This window comes from Fusarium oxysporum, chromosome I, assembly GCF_013085055.1.
Source record: "Fusarium oxysporum Fo47 chromosome I, complete sequence".
NCBI classification, from domain to species: Eukaryota; Fungi; Ascomycota; class Sordariomycetes; order Hypocreales; family Nectriaceae; genus Fusarium; species Fusarium oxysporum.
Genome location: NC_072840.1, coordinates 4,251,914 through 4,278,941, shown reverse-complemented (window position 1 = coordinate 4,278,941; position 27,028 = coordinate 4,251,914). Strand labels below are relative to the sequence as shown.

General features: G+C 50.3%; 6 protein-coding genes across 6 annotated transcripts; 2 read left to right on the top strand and 4 right to left on the bottom strand.

Moving 5' to 3' along the window:
• Positions 1-1,933: 1,933 nt before the first annotated feature.
• On the bottom strand, positions 1,934-5,125 carry FOBCDRAFT_267678 (uncharacterized protein; the record flags this gene model as incomplete). Its single annotated transcript, XM_031182736.2, has 2 exons — positions 1,934-4,960; positions 5,012-5,125. The coding sequence occupies 2 exons, from the start codon at positions 5,123-5,125 to the stop codon at positions 1,934-1,936; spliced, it is 3,141 nt and encodes a 1,046-aa protein (XP_031043504.2).
• Positions 5,126-7,299: 2,174 nt separating this feature from the next.
• Positions 7,300-9,484, top strand: FOBCDRAFT_6578 (glycoside hydrolase superfamily). The gene is made up of 2 exons (XM_031182731.3): positions 7,300-7,584; positions 7,636-9,484. Exons 1-2 carry the CDS (start codon positions 7,422-7,424, stop codon positions 9,303-9,305), a joined length of 1,833 nt encoding a protein of 610 aa, XP_031043499.1. The 5' UTR covers positions 7,300-7,421; the 3' UTR covers positions 9,306-9,484.
• A 1,215-nt stretch (positions 9,485-10,699) lies between these two features.
• On the bottom strand, positions 10,700-13,767 carry FOBCDRAFT_284198 (quinon protein alcohol dehydrogenase-like superfamily; the record flags this gene model as incomplete). The annotated part of the gene is made up of 3 exons (XM_059611651.1): positions 10,700-12,351; positions 12,402-13,619; positions 13,726-13,767. 3 exons carry the CDS (start codon positions 13,765-13,767, stop codon positions 11,197-11,199), a joined length of 2,415 nt encoding a protein of 804 aa, XP_059463890.1. The 3' UTR covers positions 10,700-11,196.
• A 4,595-nt stretch (positions 13,768-18,362) lies between these two features.
• FOBCDRAFT_6565 (uncharacterized protein) lies at positions 18,363-21,256 on the bottom strand. The gene is made up of 7 exons (XM_031182729.3): positions 21,057-21,256; positions 20,884-20,965; positions 20,467-20,818; positions 20,146-20,413; positions 19,505-20,080; positions 18,792-19,455; positions 18,363-18,734 (listed from the first exon to the last, which is right to left on the bottom strand). The coding sequence occupies exons 1-7, from the start codon at positions 21,195-21,197 to the stop codon at positions 18,580-18,582; spliced, it is 2,238 nt and encodes a 745-aa protein (XP_031043497.3). The 5' UTR covers positions 21,198-21,256; the 3' UTR covers positions 18,363-18,579.
• Positions 21,257-22,830: 1,574 nt separating this feature from the next.
• FOBCDRAFT_212469 (uncharacterized protein) lies at positions 22,831-23,752 on the top strand. Its single transcript, XM_031182727.3, has 3 exons — positions 22,831-23,089; positions 23,148-23,253; positions 23,353-23,752. The coding sequence occupies exons 1-3, from the start codon at positions 22,959-22,961 to the stop codon at positions 23,425-23,427; spliced, it is 312 nt and encodes a 103-aa protein (XP_031043495.1). The 5' UTR covers positions 22,831-22,958; the 3' UTR covers positions 23,428-23,752.
• Positions 23,705-25,601, bottom strand: FOBCDRAFT_6553 (thioredoxin-like domain-containing protein). Its single transcript, XM_031182726.3, has 3 exons — positions 25,348-25,601; positions 25,071-25,287; positions 23,705-25,017 (listed from the first exon to the last, which is right to left on the bottom strand). The coding sequence occupies exons 1-3, from the start codon at positions 25,484-25,486 to the stop codon at positions 23,853-23,855; spliced, it is 1,521 nt and encodes a 506-aa protein (XP_031043494.2). The 5' UTR covers positions 25,487-25,601; the 3' UTR covers positions 23,705-23,852.
• Between the last annotated feature and the right edge of the window lie 1,427 nt (positions 25,602-27,028).

Sequence of the window (27,028 nt, the reverse complement as noted above, 5' to 3'; positions counted from 1 at the left end):
ATACTACCGCGACTATCACGAAATAAAGGCTTGTTGACGGACAGGCCTGTACCAATGTCACGACGACATCTTGGAAAGTGGCCCCGGAATCGCATTTCTATCTTTCATACACGGTCTGTAACAACGAATGGATGGAGACGAAAAGGCTAAAGAAAAGCACCGTGTTTATTGTGGAAAGAGCTGGGTGGCTGCGAGGGAATTTCATGGGTAAAGGAGAGGACCATTTATCAGGCAGCTCACACCAAAAGCGCCATCATTGGTTTTCAGGCTTTTCTTTCTACGAAGGATCAGCCTACCCCGTGACGCCCGGGTCCCCGGGATCCGACTACGAAATTGGGGCAATGGGAAAAGCCATTCCAGAGGTCACAGGCCCGGGGGATATTCGGCGTTATAATTTTTTGTTCCCGTCTTTCTTTTGTGGCAAGGGTTTTGTTTTTTTACTTCATGATATCCCATGGGCAAGTGGGTACTACGGATCACAGGCGGCCTCGGGCGGTTATGGACGGATCAGGAAAGGGAAGGGTATAAGCCATGGGGACAATTGATTTTTTCGGCGACTACGGCGACTCTACGGGACGGTAAGGCCGGGACAGGGACAATTTAAACAAAGGAACAAGAAGAAGAAGAAGAAGAAGAAGGACACAAACGGCAAATGGCAACAGGACCGGGTCTTCAGTGCGTTGTTGAATTGGTTGTACATAAAGACAGGGGGTCGCATCTCGACGTACTCACGCGGACCGGACGGAAGCCGTTACAAAACAACACAAAAGTATTCATGATATAATAATATGGTGTTCCCATCATCTCGATACTTTTGACTGTCCGTCCAAATGAGAATATGTGCATGCTTCCCAATAGCCTAACTTGGCATACATTTCATCAACACAATGGAAGGTAAGCAAGCTTGACAAGGGACAAATGAGGGTTTTGACTTTGCCGTCCCTTGCTGATCATACTGGCCCTGAAAACTTAGTCGTTCTAGCTTTTACCTCTTGCAGACAAAATTCGACTTTGCCACATCCGAAGTGCAGCTTGCGAAACGGTCCAATCAACGCCTCGTCTATGTCGATCACCAATTGAGATGCAAAGCAGCGAAATTGTTGGGGAAACAGGACGCGGGCTGGTCTGTTCTCTCTGCGCGCGTGACCTCATTCCACGTGCCCTAGCGAAGTGCCCCAGAGTGTCAATTATGCCAAAAAGACGCTGTAATTCGTGATATGGATGTTTTGACAGGGATATGGGTTGTTCGAAAGGATGTCGTGTGAGCGTCCGTGAGGTTATTAGCCGAGGGCGTGATGTTGCTTATGTCTAACAGTAAGTGAAGACTTCCGTCGATGGTCACTTGCGACATGCGGTATTGGCATCGATGGATTTTTGTTAATTGGTGGTTCTATAAATGGATGATCTACTGTACATCTCATGCTTTTGATTTCCAAAGCTATCGCAAGTTTGTGCTGGTCATGTAAAAATATGGTACAGGTATGATACAAGTGACGTGCATCGGGCAAGGGGGAGATCTGTCGTCAGCTATTCCCCCCCTTAAGATGGGTATCGTACAGTGCATTTCCAGCACAACACCCCCGAGGACCACGCCAGGGTTCTGTCAATCAAGTCTCTAGCATGAGACCCCATGTTTTTTTTTTAATTTTTTACGCAGGGGGTGACTCGATGGGATTTGCGAAAATGCGGGGGAGAGATGGGCGACTCCACGTCAGTCGATGGCTGATTGCTGAGAGCCATTGAGAAAAAGGCGGAGAGACGTTGGAGCATGGGGACAGAGAAACGAGATGTGAGACATAAACACCGCCAATCTCACTCACGATGCTGCAAGCCATGGCTTCGCCGTCAAGGCGGTGACGCTCAAACTTAGTGTTTCTTTCCACCCCAACAAAGTCTTGCTTCGAGAAGACCAAAGAAGACCCAGCGGCGCAGCTCACGAGGCCGGGGCCAGGGACGGGGCGTCCGGGGAGAGTGCCGGCTGGCTAACGTCATGTAGTTCTGCCCGGGTGTTTGGATAGTACTTGAGCGCTTTGACAAACATGCTGCGAGCGTGAACGTTGATATTTGCCAGCTCAACGTCGAACTTGTCGCCCACCTTGATATCCTTGAGGAGCACGAGGCCATCGATACCGTCGGTGGATAAGAGGGCCGACATATCGAATAGGTCTACCCGACCGGACACGCCTTGCTTCCAACGAGCATCAACTGTGAAACTCATGCGCTTCGGTGCTGTCCCTTCAAACTGCCAGGCCCGCACGACCGCCATGAGCATCCACTCTTGGCTGCCGCGAGACACAGTCCGGGCCATTCTCTCGCGCATACGCAACAGTGAGAGCGTGTTGGGGAGTGTCTCCTCCGTGAACGGCAATATGTTATTCAGATCATCAGTCTTGGGGTCTAGCCTGCGGTTCACCTGCCGCTCATGTGCCAATGCTGCGTGAATTTGCCAGTGGACAATGAGGTCAGAGAAGCGGCGAAGAGGAGAAGTGGCTTTGGTATACATGTCCAGACCGAGCATGAAATAAGGGCCGGGTTCTGTCGACATCTCGATGCCACCAGTCAAGCGTGTCAGCTCCTGGCGTTGCGCCCCTGAAGGAGCGATGCCCTTCTCGAGCAGAGGGTAGAGCTCTTTCGTGGCGTATTCGAGAAGTTTGGTCTTATTCTTCTGCGAATGGGCGTCCCGTCGGTATGGTAGTGGAATTTTACGGTCAGAGCTCCATCGAGCAGCAATCTCACCGGCAAGCACCATTGTGTTACTCACCACAGAGGCACCGTTGAATGCATCGTAGCCGACCTTGATGTATGGGTCAGCTGGCAGGACCTTGGTTCCTTCTGCTTGCTCCATGGGGACGTCTTCGAAAGCCACAGTAACGGAAGCGCCTGGCAAGAAAACAGGCCAGGCCCCCTTCTCCAGACGCCTTTTCCTGAGAGCCTGAGACAGACGGTGAAGGATCAAAAGGTCCTCTTTACTCCTTTCATCTAACTCCTTAGCTGACATCAAGGGGCGGTTTGGTGTCACGTCCAACTTGTTAGGTGGCTGGCCAACAACAAGAGTCTGGTCAGATACTGGAGGGGGTGGAGGCTCGTTACAAAACTCAGCAACATCTCTTGGATCCAAGTACTTGACATTGTGCAAAGTACCTGGCTCGATCCTGTAGTCCAGCAGATCTCCGTTCTCGTTAAGCCTGGCACTAAAGGTCAGAGCTGGTCGACCATCGGCAAGCGAGTATTGTTCAACCAAACTTCTAGACTTGTAGTCTCCTGAATTGTCCAGACCCAGATCGTTTGGAAGCATGGCCTGAAAGTGGCCAGGAAGGTAGATATTCTCAGGTATCAGCTCGAGAAACCTGCCCAGCTCAGAGTTGGGTCGAATACCAGATGCTGGATCGGCTGTATGCACGTGAATCCAGAATTCGTCAGGTTTGTCTGTTCGTTCTAAAGAGATACCATCATCGATGAGTATTGTAGAAGGGGCGTCAATACAGAAGACGGGGGCGTCGGCCCAGTCTCGTCTGGCATCCTCCGCCACGTCTGGTCGAGTTGAGTCCTCGATACTAACTGGAGTCTCTCGAATGAGGCCGCCTCCACTCTGAATCTTGACTTCAGGGAAACGGACTTTATAGCGGGATGGTATTTCCCATGGCGGGATTATCCCCAGCTCTTGTAGGAAGGTCCATGCGCAAGACTGATTCAGATCAGCACCTTCATATAGATCCAGAGCTCGCAGAATGAGAGAGCCATCAGCGTGGAAGTGTGAGGAATCCTCGAACAAGTCGTAGCTTGCCCACCACTCAAGAAAGCGGATGAATTCTATGTGCTTCCTGGACCATTCACCGGTTTCAAGAGTGACTCCTTTAGTAGGAGCAAGGATTCCGTAAGGTGTCCACGAGCGCTTCTCTCTGTTGGCAAGAACGATTTGTCTTGCCTTCAGAATGAAAGTACCAAATGCCGTTTCCGACATATCAGAAGACGTCATATTTCCTGACGTCTTTGCCATTAGGTGAATATACTCGCGGATCATGAGAGTCACCCGGTTGATCATCATGAAATCCTGATACGGGAAAATCTCGAAAAGATGGTCCTTTCGATGGCAGTCAGCCGAAGGGCTTAACGGCCGAAAGATAAAGTCGTTTCGTAAGAGCGCTGTGTGAACTGCGTATAAAGCAGCAGGAGGAAACTGGGTGCCCTTTTTGAGTGAATTGGGTAACAACAAGTCGGCAAGCTCGAACAGACTCAAATATTTGGTCTTTCTCCCATCTGAGACCAGTGATCTTGCCCTGTCTAAACTGTTAAGGCTTGTCTGGAAGGCCTCGTCCGCTTCCAACATGAATTTCTTCATTTTGTTGATCAGATGGGCACCGACGTCTCGCCCGGGGCCCTTGTCTCGTTTGCGCAATTCTTCGTACTCGTCCGCCGTGGCATTAAGAGGAATCAGAGAAAGAATTGGCTGCAGCTCCTTGGCGGCGGCGAACTTAGACACAGAGAAGAGCGCGGAGAAACCCATGCTGATAACCCATCTTCCAGTATTGGTATAAAAGTGATACCGTTGGCCAAAGAACCCCAAGTATATAGCAAATAAGGGTGTCCGGGAGCCAGGCTGCTTCATTTCAACAAGATCGCCGGGAGCGTGGGACTTGTGCCCAACAATGGCAACTTCAGCATCCTCCTCAGTGTAGTTCTCATCTGGGCCCACCATACTCACTGGATCAGACTTGAAATTATCCAATTCAGATGAGCCAGTAGATTGAGGACGTGTGTTACTGTTGGTGACAGTGTACCAAAATGTAAGGTCTGGGACAATTGGGGTTACCTCCCTATCAGGGTCGTTGATAGCAACCCATTCTTGCAATCTTTGCCGAATTGGCCTCTTGTCTACTGCAGGGAAAGTTTTGGGAAGAGACGTGGGAATGTTCGTCTTTCCAAAGGCACCCTGAGGGCGGTTCTTGGTTGAGGTAGCGTGCTAAGATTTGTTAGTCCATGACATGTTTGACATCGTGTGAGATGAACAAACGTTATGACGTCCAGTCGAGGACTGCAAAGGCGTAGAAAATGAAGATCGTAATGCATTAGGGCAGTTCGGAAGACATCTACAGCAAATGTACGGACGACCTGCGGACCGTAACATTTTTGCAGTATATCACAAATACCCTGTATCAAGCAAGGTATTACAACTCAAAATTTTGAAGCCGACGCGAGGCTGAAAATTTTACTATTGCGTGTTGGCAACTTTCACAATCGCGAGGTCACATGATATGGCGCTTTCCACTTTAACTGAAGTCTCTTAGCCATTCGTTCGGGCAGGAGCCAACACGGAACCCATGGAATGGATTTCTCGATAACCTAAGGTAAAGAAGGTATTGACTACAACCTGACCTTAGTACCTTAACTTAGACTTATACAATTACTCATCATGAATACCTAAATAAAACCATCACTGAAATGTTGCATCTGTGTAGATACGTTGGTGCTCCCCGTCTCGCCGAAAGTTTCACGGAAACCTAGCAGCAAAAGGGGCTCGATTTAGAAGGCATTGAATTCGCTGCTATTATTGGCAATAATCCAAGTTGACAATCAATTCACCCCGGAACTAGCTAATGGCGAGTAGTTCCATTCTGAGAGATGTCTCGAGATAAAGACCTTCTCTAATTGGAAGGGCACCCTGCTCTGCCCGGCTGCCGAGCATAGCCTAAATAACGACGGCTTGGAGCCAAGAAGCGCGCGAGATTCACTTCATTTGAGCAAGAGGTGATTCCGATGGATTGACATTGCAAATCCTATTCAGGGGCTGCTATTGATCCAGAGTCTTTCATACATATGAGCAGATCAAATCAAAACACGAGAATATCAGTCAATTCACTGTCTATTGACTTTATGCCAACTGACGCTTCATCGCAGAGTACAGCCCATCAAAAGCTGGAAAGGGTAGAGCATCTCCGGCAAGACGAACTGCCGTGCGATGTGACGGTGAATACGAAGTGCAATTATAAGATTGAGGTTCCGATATTAAGCCTAGCTGTTTCGACCAGCGAGGACCCGACCGCCGACTGACAAGCTTTTGCCCCGGCTTTCTCGGATTACTATATCTATTAATTCCCCGCATATGGAGGCTGCAAGATGTCTGTTGTGCCGAGGGGGGCTTTGAGACAGGAACTTCTGGCCCCGTTTCCAATAAGAGACAGCTGTTAATTACGCCAAAGGCTCAGAGAAAGTGACGACACGGCGACAAGGCGACTCGCTGAGTGTCACTAAAACAAATAGAACGCTTGAACGGAAACCCCTGGGTCCACAAGCGCGAAGCCACCTCCGCTAGGGTAAATTGGGGGACCATGGCAGATGCAGGAACAATCTCTTGACCCCACTCGCCGATGAACCGACTGATTCGAATTTCGAAAGGCGAACAGAGTCATGAATTGGCATGATATGAGGATCGTTGTATAGATGGAATTTTTTTTGAAGCAAGATACCGCGATAACCGGGGCGCTGCACTTGGAGGCAACTCTACTTTTGAAGATGCTAAAGGCTATTCTAAGCATGATGCGCAACTTGAAAGCTCATCTCCCGCGCGGGGTTCACATCAATCGCGCATCTCAATCGAGGTCAACTCATCTCGATTCCCCTTGTGAATAGTCAAGTGACCAACCAACGGTCAGAGAAGCCTCGTCCTTGGACTAATATCGCTTCTTATTCACCACAGGTTCTCGCAACAGAGGCAACCTTGACCGCTTAGCTAGCTGATTGGTCTCGAACACTCGACCCTCCCTAAACCACCTTATTTGGGAGAGGCATGGCATCGGCAACGTGAGCAAATGCCCCTTGGGCTGGTTGAGCCCACGAGATTGCATCGTGCCCCGTGCTCCACAGCCTTCTCCTTTTCGTCCATAACCCCGGCCAAATGCTGGGGTTTCTAGCGCTGTCAAGGCAATGATAGACATATTGCACCAACAATGGTCCGCGTTTGGGACTGGGCGACTAGCACCCCAGCTCATTTCATGAGGCACAGGGCACATGAGGACAGGCCAGGGACAGACGGGTACCTGAGTTTTGGCCTTCAAACGCCGCTATCGTGCATCATGTCAGGTACCATCTAAACCGCTATTCTCGACTAGGGCCATCCTTTGTCAATGCCATGACCCTCTGGGCACTGCAGCCAAGGCAAAACAGACAAGGTTGCAGGTAGAGGCAATAACAGTCGATCTGCTCATAATATGCCGCTCTCCTCCTCCTCCTTCTCTGCTTTTCCTTTCCCTCACGGTTCCATCCTTCGCGAATCTAGAGAGCATCTCGTTAATTTTCGCTTTCGTCCTCTCGTTTTCCTCTATTCCATTAACCGCTTCACTCTTTTAGCGGGCATTCGTTTCCTACGCCAACTACAAACTCTTGCATTTACGTACAGTACTTGAATTTTCGGAGCTTTTTTCAACATGAAGGGAGGACTTGCTGCTGCCGCCGTTGCGGCCATGGCCACTGGTGCTCAGGCCGCTTACCCTCACCACCGCCGGGCTCATGAGATGTTCCGACGTGGTGGAGAGGTCTGCGTTCCTACCTGCACCACCATCTGGACTACCTACTATGGCGAGCCCACTCGTATGTCAACATATCAGTATTCTGTAGGATAAACGCTAATCGCGGTTTCAGTTGTCCCCAACCCTCCTTCTGCCCCCAAGCCCACCAAGGAGGCTGTCACCACTCATGAGGCCGTCAAGCCCAAGCCCACCACCGTTCATGAGGTTCCTACCTATGAGGCTCCCAAGCCCGTTGCTCCCACCACCACCAAGGTCGTCCCGGTCATCCCCGTCCCGACTCCGGAGGAGTACAAGTGCCCTACTCCCGGCACTTACACTTTCCCTGCCACCACCATGACCGTGACTGAGTCCACCACCGTCTGCGTTGGCGAGACCACCAAGGTCCCAGCTGGAACCCACACCATGGGAGGTGTCACTACCATCGTTGAGACTGCAACCACCGTCACTTGCCCTTACGCCAAGGAGACCGAGCACGAGGGTGTCGTTACCAGTGTCATTGAGACCACCACCTATGTCTGCCCATCTGCTGGCACTTACACCATTGCTCCTATCACCAAGACCTGCGAGGAGGAGACCGTCATCGTCTACCCTGTCCCTACCAGCTACGCTCCTGGTACTTACACCGCTCCCGAGCAGGTTGTTACTGTCACCGAGACCGACTACGTCTACGTCTGCCCTTACTCTCAGTCTGGTGTTCCCGCCACCACCAAGGCTCCCGAGGCCCCCAAGCCCCAGCCTCCCAAGGAGACCAAGCCTGTCTACGAGGCTCCCAAGCCCCAGCCGGAGGTCACCAAGCAGGAGCAGCCTACCAAGCCTGTTTATGAGGTTCCCAGCAAGGTCCCCGAGACTTCCAAGGCGCCTGTTTACTCTGTCCCCGAGACTCCTGCTTCCACCAAGCCCGTCTATGAGAAGCCCTCCGAGGCTCCCAAGCCCAAGGCCCCCAAGAAGCCTTCCAGCCCCGGCAACCTGAAGGGTGGAAACGACCACTACGGTATTACCTACACCCCCTACGTCGCCTCTACCGGCAAATGCAAGGGTGCCGACCAGGTTGACAAGGACATTGCTGCCCTCAAGCAGGCTGGTTTCCAGATCATCCGATCTTACTCTACTGACTGCGATACCCTCGAGACTGTTGCTCCCGCCTGTAAGAAGCACGGCATTGACATGATCGTTGGTGTTTTCGTCAAGGCCTCTGGCTGCACTTACGAAACCCCCGAGATCAAGGCTCAGGTCGACGCCTACGCCGAGTGGGCTCAGTGGGATCAGGTCAAGCTCTTCACCGTTGGTAACGAGGCTATTATGAACAAGTTCTGTTCTCCCCAGCAGCTCAAGGAGCTCGTCACTGTCGTCAAGGAGAAGTGCTCTGGTTACACCGGTCCTTACACCATCGCCGAGACCCTCGACATCTGGGAGCGTGAGGATGTTCAGGGTGCTATCTGCGATATTGTTGATGTCACCGGTGCCAACATCCACCCTTACTTCAACCCCAACACCACCCCTGACATGGCTGGTGAGTTCGTCGCTGGTCAACTTGAGATCCTCCGTGGTATCTGCAAGGGCAACGATGTCATCAACCTGGAGTGTGGTTGGCCCTCAAGCGGTAACTGCAACGGTGTTGCCTGCCCTGGCAAGTCTGAGCAGGCCAAGGCTATCAAGTCCATCCGTGAGAGCTGTGGTGACAAGACCGTCTTCTTCTCCTTCGAGGATGATCTCTGGAAGGAGCCTGGTTCTTGCAACTGTGAGCGAAGCTGGGGTTGCGCCTCTTCTTTCACTGGCTACTAAGCAGTTCTGGAGACTCCAGTTCTGATTGCAGCGTGCCCAAGCGTCCCCTGTACGATTCAACCCTCGGAGCATGCTGAATGTTGTACATAATCATGACCAACACCGCCCGGCCATTCACTTCTTCTTTCTTCCTCGTGCAACCCTCTTCTCTTTTTCTCGCCATCGTCCATGCGGTGATTCACATCATTGACATCCAACAAGAGCCTTCGGGAATGGAGTCCGAAAGCCGACGGTCTTCTCTCTCTCAGGCCAACTCCAGACATCCGCCTCAGGGGGCAATGCATCGTTGCGCGCGTGCATGGGCGCAATAGATTGAGGGAAACGAATCTGGCCGGGCAGTTGAGGACGACCTTCTTGATGAATCCTGTTTTTCTTCCACTGTTCAAACGACATGTGAGCTCTTGTTACTATGTCATCTTTCCATATGTGTTATTTGCGGCAGCACTTCTTTACGGTAGACGCGTCTTTACGGCTCTTGAGCGACGGGGTAAGCGAAAGCCTTTTCTTGGGAGAGAGATGATCTGTATGTATGATCTATACTATAGCCGGGTTGTCATTCAGCCTCTGCTTCATAATGCTGTAATTCACTAGTATATCTTCAGTCGCCATTGTGCTATGTCTCGTGAGCTCTCGTATAAACAATCCTTCCCTAAGTCGTCTCATCCTAGTATCAACTGATGACCAACACCCCCACGCAATTACATTTCAAATTACCTAAAACATCATGATCAAAAGCAAGGTCTCTTCAGGCTCATGGTGTATGTATCATAGCAGTCACTAAGGCGCCAATAATATCAGCGACGGGTGCATGTATGAGACATCCAGCCCTTTAACCGCTTAGAGCTCCTAGAATAAGAGAGTAAGCGGCTTTATGATCATATCGATGATAAGCTCGAAGAGCTGGAACCGCAGGATCTTATCAAAACGATCAACGTTATATCACAACCGTGCTTGATACACAAACGAGCAAGATATCGGTCCTACCCCCCAATCGGCTTTGCATTCTTAGCAGAGACCTATAATAATAAGAACATGTGAGCAACAACAAGTAAAATGGACGTGACACTTGGCCACGTCAACGTAAAATAGTCTAATAGATAAATCAAAAAGTCTGTTGTGAAGCTATCGTAGTTCTAGCACAGCGTTCAACTTGGCACACTTCGAATTTTCACCAGCATTCTAGCGGTCAAGGAGTAGATGAGACACGGTATATCTGGAATGACGATGAGACTCGCGTGTCTCGGAGACTGTGCCTGTATCGGTAATCACCGATGCCTTACGAAATTCATGTATGTCTCAGATCTGACTGAGCATGTGGAACATGCCTTGTATGTTAACTGATATTGTAACTGAAATAGATGCGGCGTGTAACCATCAAGGGAATAGAGAACATGCAGATAGTGATGTCCATACCGGGTAGGTAGTCATTCAATATCATCTTTGCAAACTACATAGATATACAGCTGACTTATACTTCACTCATTTGTCCCAAAAATGAAGATCCCGTCGCCCATGTCCTGATATCTATAGTCTCCCAAACAAAGTGACCGGGCTCAGCCCTGAGCCCCCAGGATAATGATGTCGGTGATAAAATAAGAAAACGATGAACGAAACCCATGATGAATAGCTCTGTAGTGAGGGTCTGTGTAGTTTGTGCCCTCAACCAAACCGTCGCCGCCTATATAGAAGTGACGTGTTGTGAATGGCCAATGGTAATTTCTCAACAGATCATAATATGATAAGCCAAAACAAAAGGGGTATAATGCTAAGGAGAAAGATGCTTCGAATGAAGGAGAGTGACCAGCGAGGTCAAGCAAGTATAAAGATAATTTGTGAATCAAACGAAGATGCTTTGTGTATCTGATTCGAACGTAAGCCATCGAGAAATGTTTTAGAAGGTCGGCAAGGCATCCCTCGAAACTGGAACTCGACGATAGCATTCACCGCGGCGTGTAATCTCATCGGCTTGATAGCGCCATTCATCAGTGTCAGCATCGAGATAACGTTGCCAGGAACTAGAGAAATAGGGCTCAGCGGTACGGCCACATCGTTCAAGCTGGAGAAGGCCGCCACGATGACGGTCACTCGCCAAGACATTGAGTTCATGTCCGCCGTTGGTAAATGCAACGCCGCCGATCTCACCGAAGAAATCGACTGTCTGCTTCTTGCCAAAAGTCTGAGCATTAATGATGTTGACAATGTCAGCGTCCTCGGCAGCAACGAGTACTCTCTCGCCACTACCGACTGGAGAGAAGCGCAGATTTCTCACACCAGCCATATCGGATCTGATAGTGCACAGAGGTGTACTGACACCCCGCGCGTCACACCAACGGCGAGCATCCCAGACCTTGACGCCCTTGTCCTGGAAACCGGTGGCTACTGTCCAACCATCATCGGACCAATCGCAGGCAAAACCATAGTCGCGGTGTCCGGACAATTCCTGTTGAATCTCGCCGGTATCGGCGTCGGTAATAAGTACCTTGAAGTCATCACCGACCATGACTCTCAAGCGGCCGTCAGGTGAGATGCGCGAACAGTTGAGTGGGAATCGATACCTGCTCTGCATCAAGAACTGCTGTGTAGAAAGGTCTAGAACGCGGAATCCCTCGTCGTTACTGGCAATGGCAGCCACAGGACCCGAAGATCGCCGGGGTTGGTAGATCTGGACATGATTGGTGATACCTCCCATATTTGAAGTAATGACACCTTCTGCAAAGTCTCTCTTGTCTTCAGAATCCAGGCTTTTGAGATAGTATTCGCCATTGCAAGTTCCTGCAAACATGGCTCCGTGGTTTGCATCAAGGGCAGAGATGAGAGCTCCCAGACCATGTATATGACTGTTGTCAAGTACGAGCTCTACCTTTCCTGTGACAGTGTTGATTCGGTTGATTCCTCTCCTGCCAGGATAGTAGACCTGCGATCTTGAGGGGCATGCTAGGACGCTCCGTAGTTGAAAATGAGCTAGGTAGACATCTTGGCGGATAAGGAATCTCTTGAATCTCATAAAGTTTTGAGTCGGGGGGATAGCTACGTCAGCCATGTGAGGCTACCTTGAGGTCAGCTGAGAAGACTCAATCAAAGGCAACTGGTACTTACACTCCATCTGTCTGAACCTTGCTTGTTGACATAATTCCTGAAAGTGGCACATCGTATTTGCCGCGCATACTCCCTGGTAGTGTTCATAGATGCCCAATCCAAGCCTTGTATGTCATAGTCATCGCCGTGAAGGTCCTTGTACTGAACATCGCGGATGTGTGTATTTGCTTGACGGCGAATGTCTTCTGGACAGGGTGCGTTCACCCGCGAGGCGGATGGACAGGAGGAAGAACGAGCATGGAATGCCCAGTGTCTCAAAAAGTCAACCAGGCACAGATTTTCAGACCCAAGCATAGTCGGGTTGGGGTTGCTAAGTAGTGGCAGGCCCAGGAGCCCTGCCGGCAAAGGAGGCGCATTATCCTCCAACGTAGCTGCGTCTTCGGTCAAGACAGCACCCCATGGCGCAGGAGGCGGAACAGGATTCATGATTAGGTCGTTGTCAACTATGGTGGGCGGATGGAAGGCGGCTTGCGAAAGATAGTTGGTTGAGTTATTGATAGGGGATGATTCATCATTTTCACCCTCAGATAGAATAGATTGGTCGTCCGTGAAGTGTTCAAGTTCGTCGAATGCGTCGTCGAGAGGAGCGCCACCTTCGCTGTCGCTCATATCAATATCATACTCCACGTTGTGGTAAGGGGGTATGTGGTCAGAGTCCAGGTCGAGATATGTGGGAGGTGTCCAATAGTCGTCCAAGAAAGGTGGGTGGGTGGAAGTGTCCAAATCAAGATCAATACCGTCCTGATGCTCTTGATCTGGGTCGGACTCGGGCTCCGGGGGTTCAGACTCGGAATTGTAGGTCTCGATGTAGGTGTTAGAGGAGAATTGGTCGTAATTGTTCTGGTCTGAGAACTCGGTGGCGATTGCAGTAGAAGAGCCGTCAGTCACTATCGCGAAAGTAGGTGTCTTGGTAGCGGAGATGGTATTGTCTTCGACGGGGAACGCATCTGTCATAGGCGAATCGGCCGTGAATTCAGGGATGTTGTATGATTCCTCTGTGCTGGGTAGGAGAGGTGAATTATATTGCTGCTGGCCACCATGAGGTTGTGAATGAGCGTGGGCGTTGGAGCTATTATAAGAGGCGTCGCTGGTAGTGAGTGAGTCCGCAAGTTGATGATGCTCAGGTTGGAGACCCTCATCCCGCAAGAGAGCCCCAACAACGTTCACAGATGAATCGGCAATGGAGGCTGTTGTATTTGTGGCCGGCGGGGGGTTTGTCTCGTAGGCGGCTCTTGGACTTATTAAGAGCGGAGCGGCGCATCGTGAGGCCAGGGTCCAGCTCCGCGACGGAGCGAAGGGGAAAGCCGAAGCTTTTCTACAGTACGGCCGTGCTAGCGAGTCGAGGCAGAGCAGACGGCTTCTGCATACGGGCAAGCTCCAAAAAGGGGGCTGAAGAGGCCAGAGAGACTTGGGCTATGGCTCTGACTTGGATTCTAAGTCGCTCGCGTGCTAGAGGCGCGCTGACGGTCTAGCAGATTGGCGATTGCTTGCTTTTGATAGAGAGACAGGAGGCGGAAATGTCTCTGATTTGGACGCCGCAAGATGGACGATGGAGGGATGGGAGGGGGCGGCCCAGTTTAGAGCGACGGCGAGGGGACAGGCAGTCCGTTTAACAGTGGGAGTGGGCTGCAGATCGTGTTGGACTAGGGCAAAATAGTGCGGTAAGCTGTGGTTGGGGCCTTGTTTCGGCGTCAAACGGCTGGTAGTGTCGAGATTGATGGGATGGGGGCTGAATTGAACTCGAGGAGCGGGTATCGTATATTATTGTATTATGGAATGACTATGAATTGTGGTCTATGTCGAGTACAAGTGAGGCGTCATGCTAGCAAGGGTGCGGCGGGCAGGGACAGGACAACAGCAGCTGAGATGGACGAGGCAACTTGCAAGTACCTAGAGAGGAGGTCTAGGCAAGGGTTAGCTAGGTTGCGGCGAAGCAGAGTCATGAGTGAGAATGAGCGGTATAAGATCGAACGATTTGTTGTGGAGGGAATGTGGTCATTGTTTGGTCGAATGTGAGATACTCGAGGTAAACATGATAAATGATGAAACTCGACAACAGGTCCTCCGTACTTACCTCTAGGGAAGGGAAACTAGGCCCTCAGTCAACTTAGAAAACCTAAAGTGGCTGCCCGCATTTAGCATTCGGGGACATAGACAGGGGGGGCAGATCACTCGAGGTCTCCGGGAAACGCCGTGGGTTAGGTAGGGGATGGAGGTTCCTTGTTTCAGCATAAGCCATGCCGTGGTGTATTGGATGCCAGAGAAATACCAGCCTGACGCCTCTTTTGTTTCTGCTGATCGGGTCAAGATTTGGAGGGTGATTGATTGATGATGGGTGAAAGTGCAGGGGGTATATACAGTTTAGGTAGTGTAGGTAGTGGAGATGTATTAGTGCTGGGTAATGCTTTATGAGATGGAGGGGAAAGATCCATGGATATGGGATGAGCAGAACGTGGGTTGTTTTGAGAAGCGGAAATTGAATGTTGTTGCAAAGTCTGGTATACATAATTGCTTTTTTCTTCTCCTTGTTCTACTGTTATTTATGCTAGTAAAGGTAGCAGAAGAAATATTGGTGTATGCGTAATGAAACAGCAACTGACTCGAAGATGATGCTCATCATTTATCATCAGTAACAAAGGCCGTGCCCTCGTTTGTACGAAGACGAGAAACAGAATGAATGGATGGTCAGTCAGCCTCTCCGTACTTTAACCGTGCCCTCAGCACAGACAGACGCTAGTCAACGATCTGAACGATGGAGGGGAGCGGGTGAGCGGGCTGGCGCGCGGTAGCTTGGATCATATCGAGAGGAGAGAGGGAGGTCTCGTCACAGTGACTTGACGACTGTCCTCTATTCATACACAAATTAGAGTGCACTGTACACTTTGTGTCTGGAATACTATTGAGGTCCTCAACGCCGAAGCCCTTGTCCTTGCTTGTTTTCAGGCTACATATCACAATATTTTCGTATAATCATGCATACAATATCCTTCTCAGTTTAAACCAAGGTTATGCATCTGTTTCTCCATACATACATACATAGGGACGATTGCCCGGCTCCCCAACACTCAAGTTGCCCGATTGAGAGATGGATGCATGCAGACATGAATTGCATGGATCTGGGGGCTTGACCAACAGTGACAGGGGCCTTGAATGGGGAATGCAACCCGATCTTCATTCGCCCTCGGCTAGGACTTTTATCAATCTTTCTCCTTTTGCGTAGTAGTTGAGCTGTCGACTCCTCGCTAAATACAAACTATATCAACTATCTGTATACTACCCAATATAGGAACGAGAAACAGGTCTTGTGAACTTGCCATATACCATTCTTGGTAATGGAATACCCGCGGTACTACAACGCATCTGCGACATCTGTCCACACCGAGCGACCTGCAGATCCAACCATTGCGATAGGCAATGCTCCCATATCCATATCAGGAGATTCCTGCCTGCTTACACACATCACTCGAAACGCTGGTAATAATAGACTGCTTATTTCGTCAAGACCACACAGCCTGCTTCTCGTACAACCCCAATCTGACCATAGACAGCCGGATATTCCATTATATCCTCGCAAACTTGGCCAGCTTGGATGACACTGAGATCCTCGCATTGTACAACCTACAACCCTGGTGAAACAGCATCAGCATACGATGTTTTGTGTCACCCCAGACTCACTCACTGCCCAAGGTCAATATCAGGTCAATATCGAACGGGCAGATAAATATTATCTCAGGGATCTTTCATGCCACGAGGGACGCTAAGCCCACATAATCATTCATGCCAACTATAACCGTACAGTTGGTTTGATGGGAAATGACAATTGGGGATTACGGACCCGACCTCCATGTCTCGCACCGAACTGGGCTACTGTATGAAGTGCTTGACCGGTCTGAACTGGCCACTGACCAGTCAGAATACCTAGGAAATAATGAGGCCCTCTGTTACATACCTTACAGCTTACTCTCTGACTGTCTGTCACTGTCTCAAATCACGGACCCTCATGTCGTTTGTTATCTGAGCTGGGTTTAGCTCGATTTGACTTGAGTTGGCCGTTGCAGTAGTGAATGTCACCAGACCGGCTTCCAGATGCAATGCAGTACATACATATATGCCTGACAACGGAATACTACGCCGTATTACACCTTGAGAACGACTCACTTGCCCACTAAGCTGATACTGAAGCTCACCTCATTGGCATCGGCGCTGTCTCATCTTTTCGTGCCACCCACCAAAATCAAAAACCCCCATTCGACGCATCCCTCCAGCGCGGGATGCACACACGCAATCCCACGGACCTGGAACACAGCAAAGCAAAGTGCTGTAATGCTTGACGTAGCACATGGAGACAGAGACAGAAGGACGTATTACGTGACGCCCTGCTTCTTCTTACCTCGATGATACTCTAGAGTCGCAGGCGGATCTGACCGAGCAGGCATTTGGCTGCCAAGCCCGACCATGGGTGGCTAGTCTTTTCCTGTAGTGGTTGTAGATGCAGATGCAGCTCATGTTTTCTTGCCGAGGATATTTGTGTTCGTCACAGAATTCGAAAAACTCCGAGACCAGGGACGGCCATAAACAATGACTCGTACGTACGCCCAGAGTCAAAGAGTCAAACTGTACTGTATGGGTATTGGGTGTCAACTCAGTTCTGCTTCTGCTCTCACCGTGACCATAAGCATGTCTTGCTCTTTTCCCTGCATGGTGGATGTCTCTCCTACAAGGCTCCACTATACATGATCTATCACCAAAGCATCAAACACCAGCAAAACTGCGAAATTCACGCTGCCGCCCTATTATTTCCATACTCATAGCCCGACATGTTGTCATAGTCCCGTCCTCTATTTTCTTTTCAGCTACTAAAAGCAGTGCTTATTTGCCCAGCACTTTTACGTGCTGTCATCGCTTCTTCTAATTTATCGTAGCTCCTCAAGTTACTCAACCATCTGTTGGCTGGTACACAAATTTGACACATCATAAACCATCCCGTGACTCGTTTAGACGCGCCGCCTCATTGATCATCTCCCCTTAGTCGGCCTTGAGAGTTGCTCTTTGTTCGTGCGTTTATTAGCCTTAGCCCACAATCTTCTTTCTCTCCTCTCACCAGCTTCGTCGGTCCTCTCTTTTCTTTTTCTATCAGAAGTGATATATCATGTTTTGCCCACTTCCACTCGACGCCATTTTTCACCAGCAAATAAACCGAGCATGGCCTCCACTTGAAATACTTTTCAGACATAATCAGTGGCTTGGGTTCTTGTGGTCTGGAGTCGGCAATGACACCCATACTGAAGTATACTTATGCTGCAAGTCACCGTGATATACCTAATTACAGGTACTTCAAGGCGTAATCTTTTACGCCTCAAATGACATGTTCGTTCATCAACTCTCGGTCTCGTAATGTAGTAGGTCAGCATACCAAGAAGCTTGAATATCCTATCCAACTGCCCCTATTGGTCACTCTGAGAAAAAGCAACTTTCGGCAGCTCTTCTCATCCCAACTCAAGCCATGATTAACCAGCCTTACACCCGGGACGTGGCTTGAAATCGGGAGTATCGATTTTCTTAAACTTTCAATCAGCCATCGTCATGTTACACAACAAGGCCAACAATCCCTTCGACTCGAGGAAAACACGGCTTGTCCGGCTCTCCTTCGCCCGACCTTTGACTGTTCGTCACTTCTCATATTATCCCTGTCTCCTCTTCTCGACATGAAGCTAAAAAGGCTTCTATTGTGGATCTTAGACTTACACTTGTACAGCCTGATGGATGTCAAGTCTCTTGCGGCTTGTGATATTCGCTAGGCAGCGATCGAGCTCGATAGCCTATCTCACATTACCCAATTCTCCCCCAATCTCATTGACTAGGCACCCCAAAACATCAGGATGCATGTTGCTTGTCACATCAAACTTCCACCTATAGCTTGCGGCTATGAGTTCATCCCGTGGGATCTGACACCAATCAACCACCAGCCAGCTTGTTCAAGAAGCGTTCTTTTCTCCATTGACCGCTACTTTGATATCTGTTTCTGTTCTTGACTCTACCTCTCCATGCGGGTTCCCGTGCCTGTCATCATCTAACGTGTCTCATTTCGTTGACTGTGAATTCATATACCCTCTGCTTTTAATCTCACCCTCTGTACGCGCCGTCCCTTTCAGTGTCATAGCAAACCTATCACATCCCTCTACAGCTTGTTCACAAGTCCTCGCGAAGACTTGAGCTGAACCATCTTCTCAAGAGCTTCGTCAATAGGAACCAGCTCACCCTTCGCCTGGGTGGCCTGGTCGTCTCGGTTACGGATGTTGAGGGTGCGTGAGCTGGCCTCCTCGGCACCGACAACTATACAATCTGGTTAGCCATTGGCCTTAAACAAGGCAGCTTTCATTCCAAACTCACCAAAGATAAAGTTGTACTGCTCCAGCTGACCGGTGCGGATCTTCTTCTGGAAAGTGTTGCTGCTCAGGTCCACATCACTGTAGAGTCCCTTTGCGCGGAAGATCTGCTGGACCTCCTTGGCGTAGTCGTTGGCAGCAGGCATGACAGGTACAACCAAGACCTGTCGGGGGCTGAGCCAGAATGGCCATTTGCCGCCAAAGTGTTCGGTCAGAATACCAAACATTCGCTCGAAGCTGCCTAGAACGGCTCGGTGAATCATGACAGGTCGTGCGTATCCGGCAGGGAGATCTTCCTCGGGGTTGCTACCATCACTGACTCCGGTCTCGCCCTTGTTAGCGACATATCGAAGCTTGAATCGTCGAGGCAGGTTGAAGTCGAGCTGCATAGTACCGCATTGGTGCTCACGCTTCAGGGCATCGAACAGAGCAATATCGATCTTGGGTCCGTAGAAAGCACCATCGCCGGGGTTAAACTCCCACTTAGCACCCGTTTTTTCGGAGAATGAGTTGAGAGCCTCTTCAAGCTTCTTCTCGGCGGAATCCCAGGTAGCGATGTCACCAACGTACTTCTCGGGTCGGGTGGACAGCTTAAGCTTGAATGTGAAACCGAAGATACCGTAGACACTGCTCAAAAAGTCGAAAGCAGATTCAATTTCCTCTCGGATCTAGAGTACGTCAGTAGAAGCATGGGGCAGTTAGTAGAAGTCATCATACCTGATCCACGGTACAGAAGATGTGAGCATCGTCCTGTTGGAAACGACGGACTCGAGTAAGACCAGAAAGAGCACCGGAGAACTCGTTTCGGTGCAAAACACCAAAATCGGCCATCCTCCAGGGGAGGTCCTTATAAGTGACATCGGAGTGGGCAAAGATCTTACAGTGTCCAGGGCAGTTCATGGGCTTCAAACCAAACTTCTCCTTCTCAACCTCAAAGGTGAACATGTTCTCCTCGTAGTGGCCCCAGTGACCTGATGTCTTCCACAAATCCGCCTTGTACATGTTTGGAGACATAACTTCGTCGAATTCACGTTTTTGGTACTCGCCTTTGATGAGCTCCATCAAGGCATTGTAGATGCGCACACCGTGTGGTAGGAAGAAAGCAGATCCAGGAGACGCCTCGTCGAAGAAGAAGAGCTTTTGATCTGTGCCGATCTTTCGGTGATTGCGCTTGGCAGCCTCGGCCAGGAAGTGCTTATACTCTTCAAGAGCCTTCTTGTCGGGGAATGAGATACCAGCAATACGCTGGACAGACTCGTTGTTGCTGTCACCAAGCCAGTAGGCAGCGGAATTCTGTTGAATATCAGCTCAAGCCCGTCGCGTCAAGATTAGGAATCGTATATATCATATCAACATACCCTGAGAACGGAAAAGGCCTTGATGTTGCCAGTGGTGGGGACGTGAGGTCCTCGGCACAGATCGATCAGGGGACCGCATCGGTACACAGTACTCTTGGTGCCATCGGGAACACGCTGTTGAATGAAATACTCCTTGTACTTGCTGTACTTGAACATCTCGAGGAGTTCGTCCTTGGTCATTTCCAGACGCTCGAAAGGCTGCTTCTGTTTGACGATGTTGTTGGAGAGCTGCTCAAGGGCCTTCTTATCCTCATCAGTGACGACTTGCCTAGGGCTATGTCAGTAAAGTCTCCAGAAAATTAGTCGAAGCCTTCTACGTACTCTCCCATGTTGGCCATATCGTAGTAGAATCCAGGAGGGTCCTCAGTAGGGGGACCGTTGCACAGATAACAACCAAAGCGTTTCTCGGCGGCCTCTCCAAGAATATGGGCAGAAGAGTGCCAGAAGACCTTCTTGCCTTCGGTGTGTTCAAAGTCAAGGAGCTCGAGCTTGCAGCTCTTCTCGAGCGGTCGGGTCAGATCCCACAACTCACCATCAACTCTGGAGATGACAGTGCGCTCGAAAAGAGACTTGGAGATGCCCTTGGCGATAGCGCCAGGGGTGGTCTCCCAAGAAGTTCCCTTCTCCTCTTTGCCATTGGGAAGTGAGATGGTGATTTCCTCGCGGGGTTTGGCTATGATCCTTGTCAGTCGATTCGAGTCGAGGGACAGAAGCGTGGGGAGGATTTGGATCACCCACCAGCGATTTCGGCGTCCTGTCGGGCCTTGATCTTGTCGAAGAGATCGAGTCGGTGCTGGATGAACTCGGGAGTCTCAGGGAGCTATCATACACAGTTAGCAGATTCCAAAACAGTGTCATGATGCCCTGCAATGTATCGTCATGTACACCGCAGTCAAGAAAGGGACACCAACTTCGAGGCCAGCAGACTTTCCACCCTTGACAGACTTATCCTTGGGTTGCTTCTCCTTGGGCTGCTTAGCAGGACGAGAAGGCAAGCTCTTCTCAGACGCGCCCTCGACCGCCTTGGCAGCATCAGCTTGATCGGACGACATGTTGAGAACTCTCGCGCGGATGTTGAAGATTTGGTGGGAGGAAGTTGGGTACTTGAAAGTGGTCTTGTCTTGTCGATGGCGGGGCACAAGGGGCATTAAACACGAAGGTGGGGTTAGAATTGAGTCACTGCGAATTTGGCAGGGGCACGGGAATAGTACCGTTTGGTTGGGCACTTTAGTATCAAGAGATGTAGCCTTAGAAACTTGCCTCAATATCAAATAGAGATGCCATTGATGTATCAGTTATCCTATCTAAGTTCAAAATAGTTATTTACTGTATTTTGGCATGCCCCAATAAATTTGGTTCCTCTTAAACAATAGTCACATGCCGAAACCCGAAAACCAGTCTCTTCGTCCTCTTCAGCTCACAGCCGCGACACTTGGGCAGTAGAGTCAGACCGAACAATATATACCACGCAATGAAACTCATGATGACCAATGCAGAAGGACTCAGTCCAATTCCAACATCGCAGGTTTCGACCCACTCACAATAATCGTCTTGTCCTAGGTAAATCAGGGGTATCAAGCTATTTTCCAACCCAGCAATCCGTAACGCCATGTCATCCCGTTTCCATGTCATAAATCGTGCCAAAACCGCATCCGCAAACAAGAACGAAACAGACAGTATTCAAAGTCCATAGCGTGTGACACACTCTTCCTTATGCGCCTCCAAACAATCCAGGGCGCAGACTCTTGTTCCGCACTTCATACACCTCACACGTCCCCAATACCCGCAGACCTCACAGAACGATCTAACGGGATACTTGTTGTCTCGATGGCCCGTCACTTCGCCATAGTTGAAGGGAGGGTGGGAAAGGAGCCTGCGCAGCTCCTCATCAGATGGCATGTCAGGAACACGCGACATAAGTAAAGGATCGATGTCGCCAGGGTGGCTCGGTGGTGAAGGCCTCGATGATTCAGGAAGAACAGTCGGAGCATCGGCGTCGGCCATCGCCATGTTTTCTTCTTGCGGTGGTTTGGAGGACGAGGGAGTATCTCTTCGACTATTCGATGGACGTTTGTTGTTTGCGCCAGAGGCAGTGGACCGAGAATTCGTAGGGTTGGCCTCTGCGAGTGCCTGCATCGCGAGGAAATCGTCTAAGTGGTTCCCAAATGTCTTCTGCGATTGTAAAATCTTACGAACATTAGGTGTATGTTTTCCTTGCGCTGCCAGAAATCAATCTCCCGTCTTTCACGTAATGCTGAGATCTCGCACATACTTCTTCCGCTCTTGACTGGCAACGGTATTGTGTTATCCTTTCCACCATCTTTATCTAAAGCCTCGGCTTCTTTTCGAATTTTATTATCTTGTCGAGCCGTCAAATCGCTATATGTAAGACCAGGAACATTCCTGGCGCGCTTCCTGTTGGTAGGCGCTGTCGGGCGACTGATTGTATTGTCGGGGACATAAGCCCAGCCTGGCGCCGAGGTTGTCTTTGCGCTGGCAAGCTCGATGACCCCGAAATTGTTCATTGTTGTTTATAATTCAGGAGAAGAAGAAGATGATGATGACGAAAGGAGAGTGTCGAGGACCTCCATAGAAAATCCACACCAAACCGCTGGTGTCGTGACATAGCCAATCACGAGCCAGAAAGCTCGAACAGCACACTCCAATTCCCGCCGAGCTCAGAATATTCCGAGCACCCGGCTCCGATAGTAGCTCTGCCGTAACTGTACCTCTGACGTCCATCGCCATCGATACCTATTGCTCTCACGAGATAAACACCGCACAATCCGACGTCCACCACCGAAATCGCAGCAATGTCTTTCGCCTCAAGAGTCCTGTCCTCCAGCAGCCGCGCGCTGGCTACCCGATCCTTCAGCACCTCTGCCCGACGGATGGCCGATTCGCCTCTTCCTGCCAGGAAACCTCTGGGAGCTTTCCGTGGAGGGTTAGTGATGACAGAAACAGCTTTTTGACGGGAATAACGTTGTTGACTTTGTTGTCAGTCTTTTCGGCTTCCTTCTCGGTAGCTTCCTCGCCGGCAGCGCCGCCTACAGCTATCTCCTCAAGGAGTACAAGATCGCCAACGACCTGTTGACCGAGGATATTTATGTGCGTAACGAATGAGATGAGGCAATTGATAAGAGAGAGCCTCATCTAACTTTCCTCCAATTCCAATCGCTTGACCAGGTGCTAACATTTTTCGACCAGACTCTACAAGCCTCCGTCACCCGTCTGAGCAACCACGTCCAGGCTCTGGAGACCAGGACACAGGGCAAGAAATAGACGGAAAAGACGGGATAAAGACATAATTGTATAAAATAGTCGGAGCTAGGGGGCAGAATGAGCTCCGTTAGCTCTCTGGTAGACGCGTTGAAATGAGGATGGCTCCCATTGCATTTCCTATTAGTGTTTGGGTTTGAGATTGTCATGCAGGGCGATTGTGGAGATTTGTACGATCATGTGCTATGTTACGAGCATAACTGCAAGCCCAATCCATAAGATATCATGCGGTCTGTGTAAGAGAAACATTAAAGTCACGGTGAAGTTGAGACAGATATCAATATAGTAGTCAAGTCATGAAATGGTCCCATTGCCACAGAAACTAAAACCTAGAGAGGTGCGATCAAATGTGAGCACCCAAAAGAACCCGCGCCCAAAAAAATCAGATATACCCCATTTTGTGTATTATTGTTGTTGACATCAATTCTTTACAGCTCATCATGGACATCCTCCTCCTTGGCATCCTTCTTCTCCTCCTTCTTCTCCTCACTAGCGGCGGGGGCGGCCTCCTCAGTGCCCTCCTCCTTAACGGGGAGCTCGGCCTTGTACTTGCCGTTCTCCTTGATGAAGTTGGCGAGGTCCTCGACGGTGCGAGAGCCCTGGTAGGTGACGGGAGCGTCCTTAGCACCAGCGGCGTAGAGCTTGATGGTGGGGAATCCCTGGATCTCGTCGGGGACATCGTTGAGGGTAGCGTCAACCTTGGCGATGACAACCTTGTCCTTGAACTCGGAAGCGGCGAACTGAGAAGCAAGGTCCTCGTACTTGGGGGCGAGAGCCTTGCAGTGACCGCACCAAGGAGCGTAGAACTCAATCAGGACATCCTTGGTGTCATCGAGGACAATGTCGTTGTAGCTCTTGGCAACGACAACAGTGACGGGGCCCTCCTGGGTCTCGGGAATGGGCTCAGACTTGATGCTAGGCTCAATCTTGCCAGCGGCGAAGTCCTCAACGAACTTGGCGATGTTGTCATGTGTGATCTCCTTCTCCTGGTCGAAGGGGAACTTCTGGTTCTTGACAACCTCCTGGATGGCGAATGAGGGGAACTTGTCAGCCTTGAGGTTCAGGTTACCAGCGTGAGCGCCGAAGGCCTTGGCGTCAATTGTGGCGAAGTTGATCTTGCCCTTGAACTTCTCAGCGATGGGCTTGAGGGCATCGCCAAGCTCCTTGCGCTCCTCAGGAGTCTCCGAGAAGATGTATGCGAGGGGAATGCCAGCGGACATGTAGCCGGCGTAGGTCTCAGGCCCAACCTCACCGATGAGAGGGGTGGCAGAGGTGGTAATGAAAGAGGCAATGGCATCCTCCTCGAACTTCTCGGTGAAGGTGTTCTTGCCCTCATCGAAAGACTTGTATACAACCAGGGCGGGGGCCTTAACGCCCTCAGCCTCGGCAACAGCAGCGTCGTTGACGCCACCGAAGAGGTAGGTATCACGGAGACCCTCGGCGAGCTTGGAGAAGGTCTCGTTGGAGCTCTTATCGTCGGCGTTCAGGTAAGCGACGACGACAACCTTGTCGGCGGTCTTGAACTCCTCGAGGGTGTCCTTTGTGAGAATGGAGACAGCGGGGAGGGACTGCTTGATCATGTAGGAGGTGATACTGTAAAATCGGTCAGTCGAAATCTCAGCTGATCATGACAGGTGTCGGCTTACCCAGCAGCCTTGCGCTGGCCAGAGTAGGGAGTGACATTCTCAAGGCCACGGAAGACCTTGAGGGTGGGGTAACCCTCGACGCCCTGGTCTTTGCAGAGGTCGGACTCCTCAGTGCAGTCAATCTTGGCGAGCTTGATGTTCTTCTCCTTGAGGGTTGTAGCGGCCTCCTCATACTCGGGGGCGAGGGCCTTGCAGTGACCGCACCAGGGAGCAAAGACTATGGAAAGAAGCTGTTAGCGACGGATGGAGGGGAAGAGCGGCTTCAATGGGGTCTTACACTCAGCAAGGACGAGATCGTTGGACTTGACGAACTCCTCGAAGGTGTCCTTGGTCAGCTGGTGAACATCTGAGTCGGCAGCAGAGGCATAGGCAGCCAGAGCAGCCATGAAGCTGCAAGCGATCTTCTTGTGGTGCATGATGGGCTGTCTTTTTGTTGGGGTATCCTATAAAACACAAAGAGAGGGTTCCGCTGAACAGGACAGGACAGGCAATATAAAGGAAGGAGGAGGAGGAGGAAGAGGAAGAGGAAGATTTGAGTTGGGAAGTGGAGGGAAGATGGAGGAGAGTTTTGTAGTTGGAGCTTGAGGACAGGTAACGTACATCTACACCCACATCCACAGCCGCATGTACCGTACTGTAGACAAAGCTACGGGAGGGTACAATGGTTCGAGAGAGGTTGGAGCCAACTAACAGCAGTCAACCCCACTCGGAGACAACTCCCGCTGAGTCTTGCGCGGGTCAAAGGTGGAGGGATGAGGGATTGCCCGGGGGTCCAACTTTCAATTGAACAAGTGTCCCTTTTGTTTGGTGGCACTGGACTTTCTCTCGTTGATCAAGCCCAAGCCCACAGCCCATACCGCCGGAGCACTCTGCAGACAGGCACGGCCCCTCCAAAGCGGCGGAAAGCTAGTGGGCTTCCTTACCGGGCTCTAAGCCCTTTTAGGCTATAGTGAGTGTCCGGGGCTACTTGTCATTGGGCGAAGCTGCCCTACAGGAAGCGCCAGAGCCCGTAGGGTCCCTGGGTCCACAGGGGCAGGACAACCGCCGCTGAACTGCTTATGGATCATGGATCGTCACATAATGAGACGGCGCTGAGGCGCTGAGGCATTGAATGTTGGCTCAATGTAATACAGATCTTTATAATTAGTTAAAGGATCGTGCGTGAAACAGACTAGACATCTCACTATGAGAAAGTACCTTTTCTCTGGCTTGCCATTGTTTGTTACTGTTTATGTTGGACTATCACGGTATCACCTACACCACATTCCCATGAAAGTTGAAACTCTGATAATGACGGATTAGGGAAGTGCAAAGATAATTGCCCAATTAAGCTGCGATAAATACGGGATTTGATGCTCCGAAAGGCTCAGAATCCCTGGCTAAATGAGATGACATTCGGAGTAACAATTACAGATCAGCATCTGTTCAATGTGGCAACACCTTCGTCTCAGGCCAAAAGGCCACGTCTCTGTGACAGCCTAGGTACATACATACACAGCCCAGCCTTGCCAATGTTGAACGTGACATGGATAGAGGGGTTGCTCACGGTGTGCCGTAGTTAAAATTAGAGGAATGGCATTCCATTATCTGCTTATTGATCGATATTCTTTTCCACGAATTATTAATCCAGCCTCTAAACCATATTTTTTGGCCTAACCCTTCTTTTGTCCTCTGACCAATCCCGACGGTCATAACATTCTAAGTTCTTAGGAACTCCTGGACCTCATTCATGCCCTGCCATTCACCTTCTAAACCCACCAAATGCTCCGTAAAATGAATCCACCAATGCCAAGTCCAGCTAGTCAGCCTATCTGTATGTAGTTGAGTCAAACATCGACAAGTGGCAATGTGTGATCCCCATGAGAAACAAGGACGTGTCACAGGAATGAGGCGAAACATGATCCCGCTTTACTCAGCTCATCGGCCCCACGGGACGGTCAGTTTACGGCCCCACCATA

What these genes read in the sequence shown, in the direction of transcription:
- FOBCDRAFT_6578 (XM_031182731.3), top strand. Translation starts at nt 7,422, where the DNA reads ATGAAGGGAGGACTTGCTGCTGCCGCCGTTGCGGCCATGGCCACTGGT. An exon ending in CTACTATGGCGAGCCCACTC is followed by an intron (nt 7,585 to 7,635) that starts GTATGTCAACAT and finishes TCGCGGTTTCAG; the next exon opens with TTGTCCCCAACCCTCCTTCT.
- FOBCDRAFT_6565 (XM_031182729.3), bottom strand. Translation starts at nt 21,197, where the DNA reads ATGTCGTCCGATCAAGCTGATGCTGCCAAGGCGGTCGAGGGCGCGTCT. An exon ending in GATATGGCCAACATGGGAGA is followed by an intron (nt 20,414 to 20,466) that starts GTACGTAGAAGG and finishes ACATAGCCCTAG; the next exon opens with GCAAGTCGTCACTGATGAGG. An exon ending in AGGCCTTTTCCGTTCTCAGG is followed by an intron (nt 20,081 to 20,145) that starts GTATGTTGATAT and finishes GATATTCAACAG; the next exon opens with AATTCCGCTGCCTACTGGCT.
- FOBCDRAFT_212469 (XM_031182727.3), top strand. Translation starts at nt 22,959, where the DNA reads ATGTCTTTCGCCTCAAGAGTCCTGTCCTCCAGCAGCCGCGCGCTGGCT. An exon ending in CTGGGAGCTTTCCGTGGAGG is followed by an intron (nt 23,090 to 23,147) that starts GTTAGTGATGAC and finishes CTTTGTTGTCAG; the next exon opens with TCTTTTCGGCTTCCTTCTCG. An exon ending in TGTTGACCGAGGATATTTAT is followed by an intron (nt 23,254 to 23,352) that starts GTGCGTAACGAA and finishes TTTTTCGACCAG; the next exon opens with ACTCTACAAGCCTCCGTCAC.
- FOBCDRAFT_6553 (XM_031182726.3), bottom strand. Translation starts at nt 25,486, where the DNA reads ATGCACCACAAGAAGATCGCTTGCAGCTTCATGGCTGCTCTGGCTGCC. An exon ending in CGATCTCGTCCTTGCTGAGT is followed by an intron (nt 25,288 to 25,347) that starts GTAAGACCCCAT and finishes TTCTTTCCATAG; the next exon opens with TCTTTGCTCCCTGGTGCGGT. An exon ending in GGCCAGCGCAAGGCTGCTGG is followed by an intron (nt 25,018 to 25,070) that starts GTAAGCCGACAC and finishes CCGATTTTACAG; the next exon opens with TATCACCTCCTACATGATCA.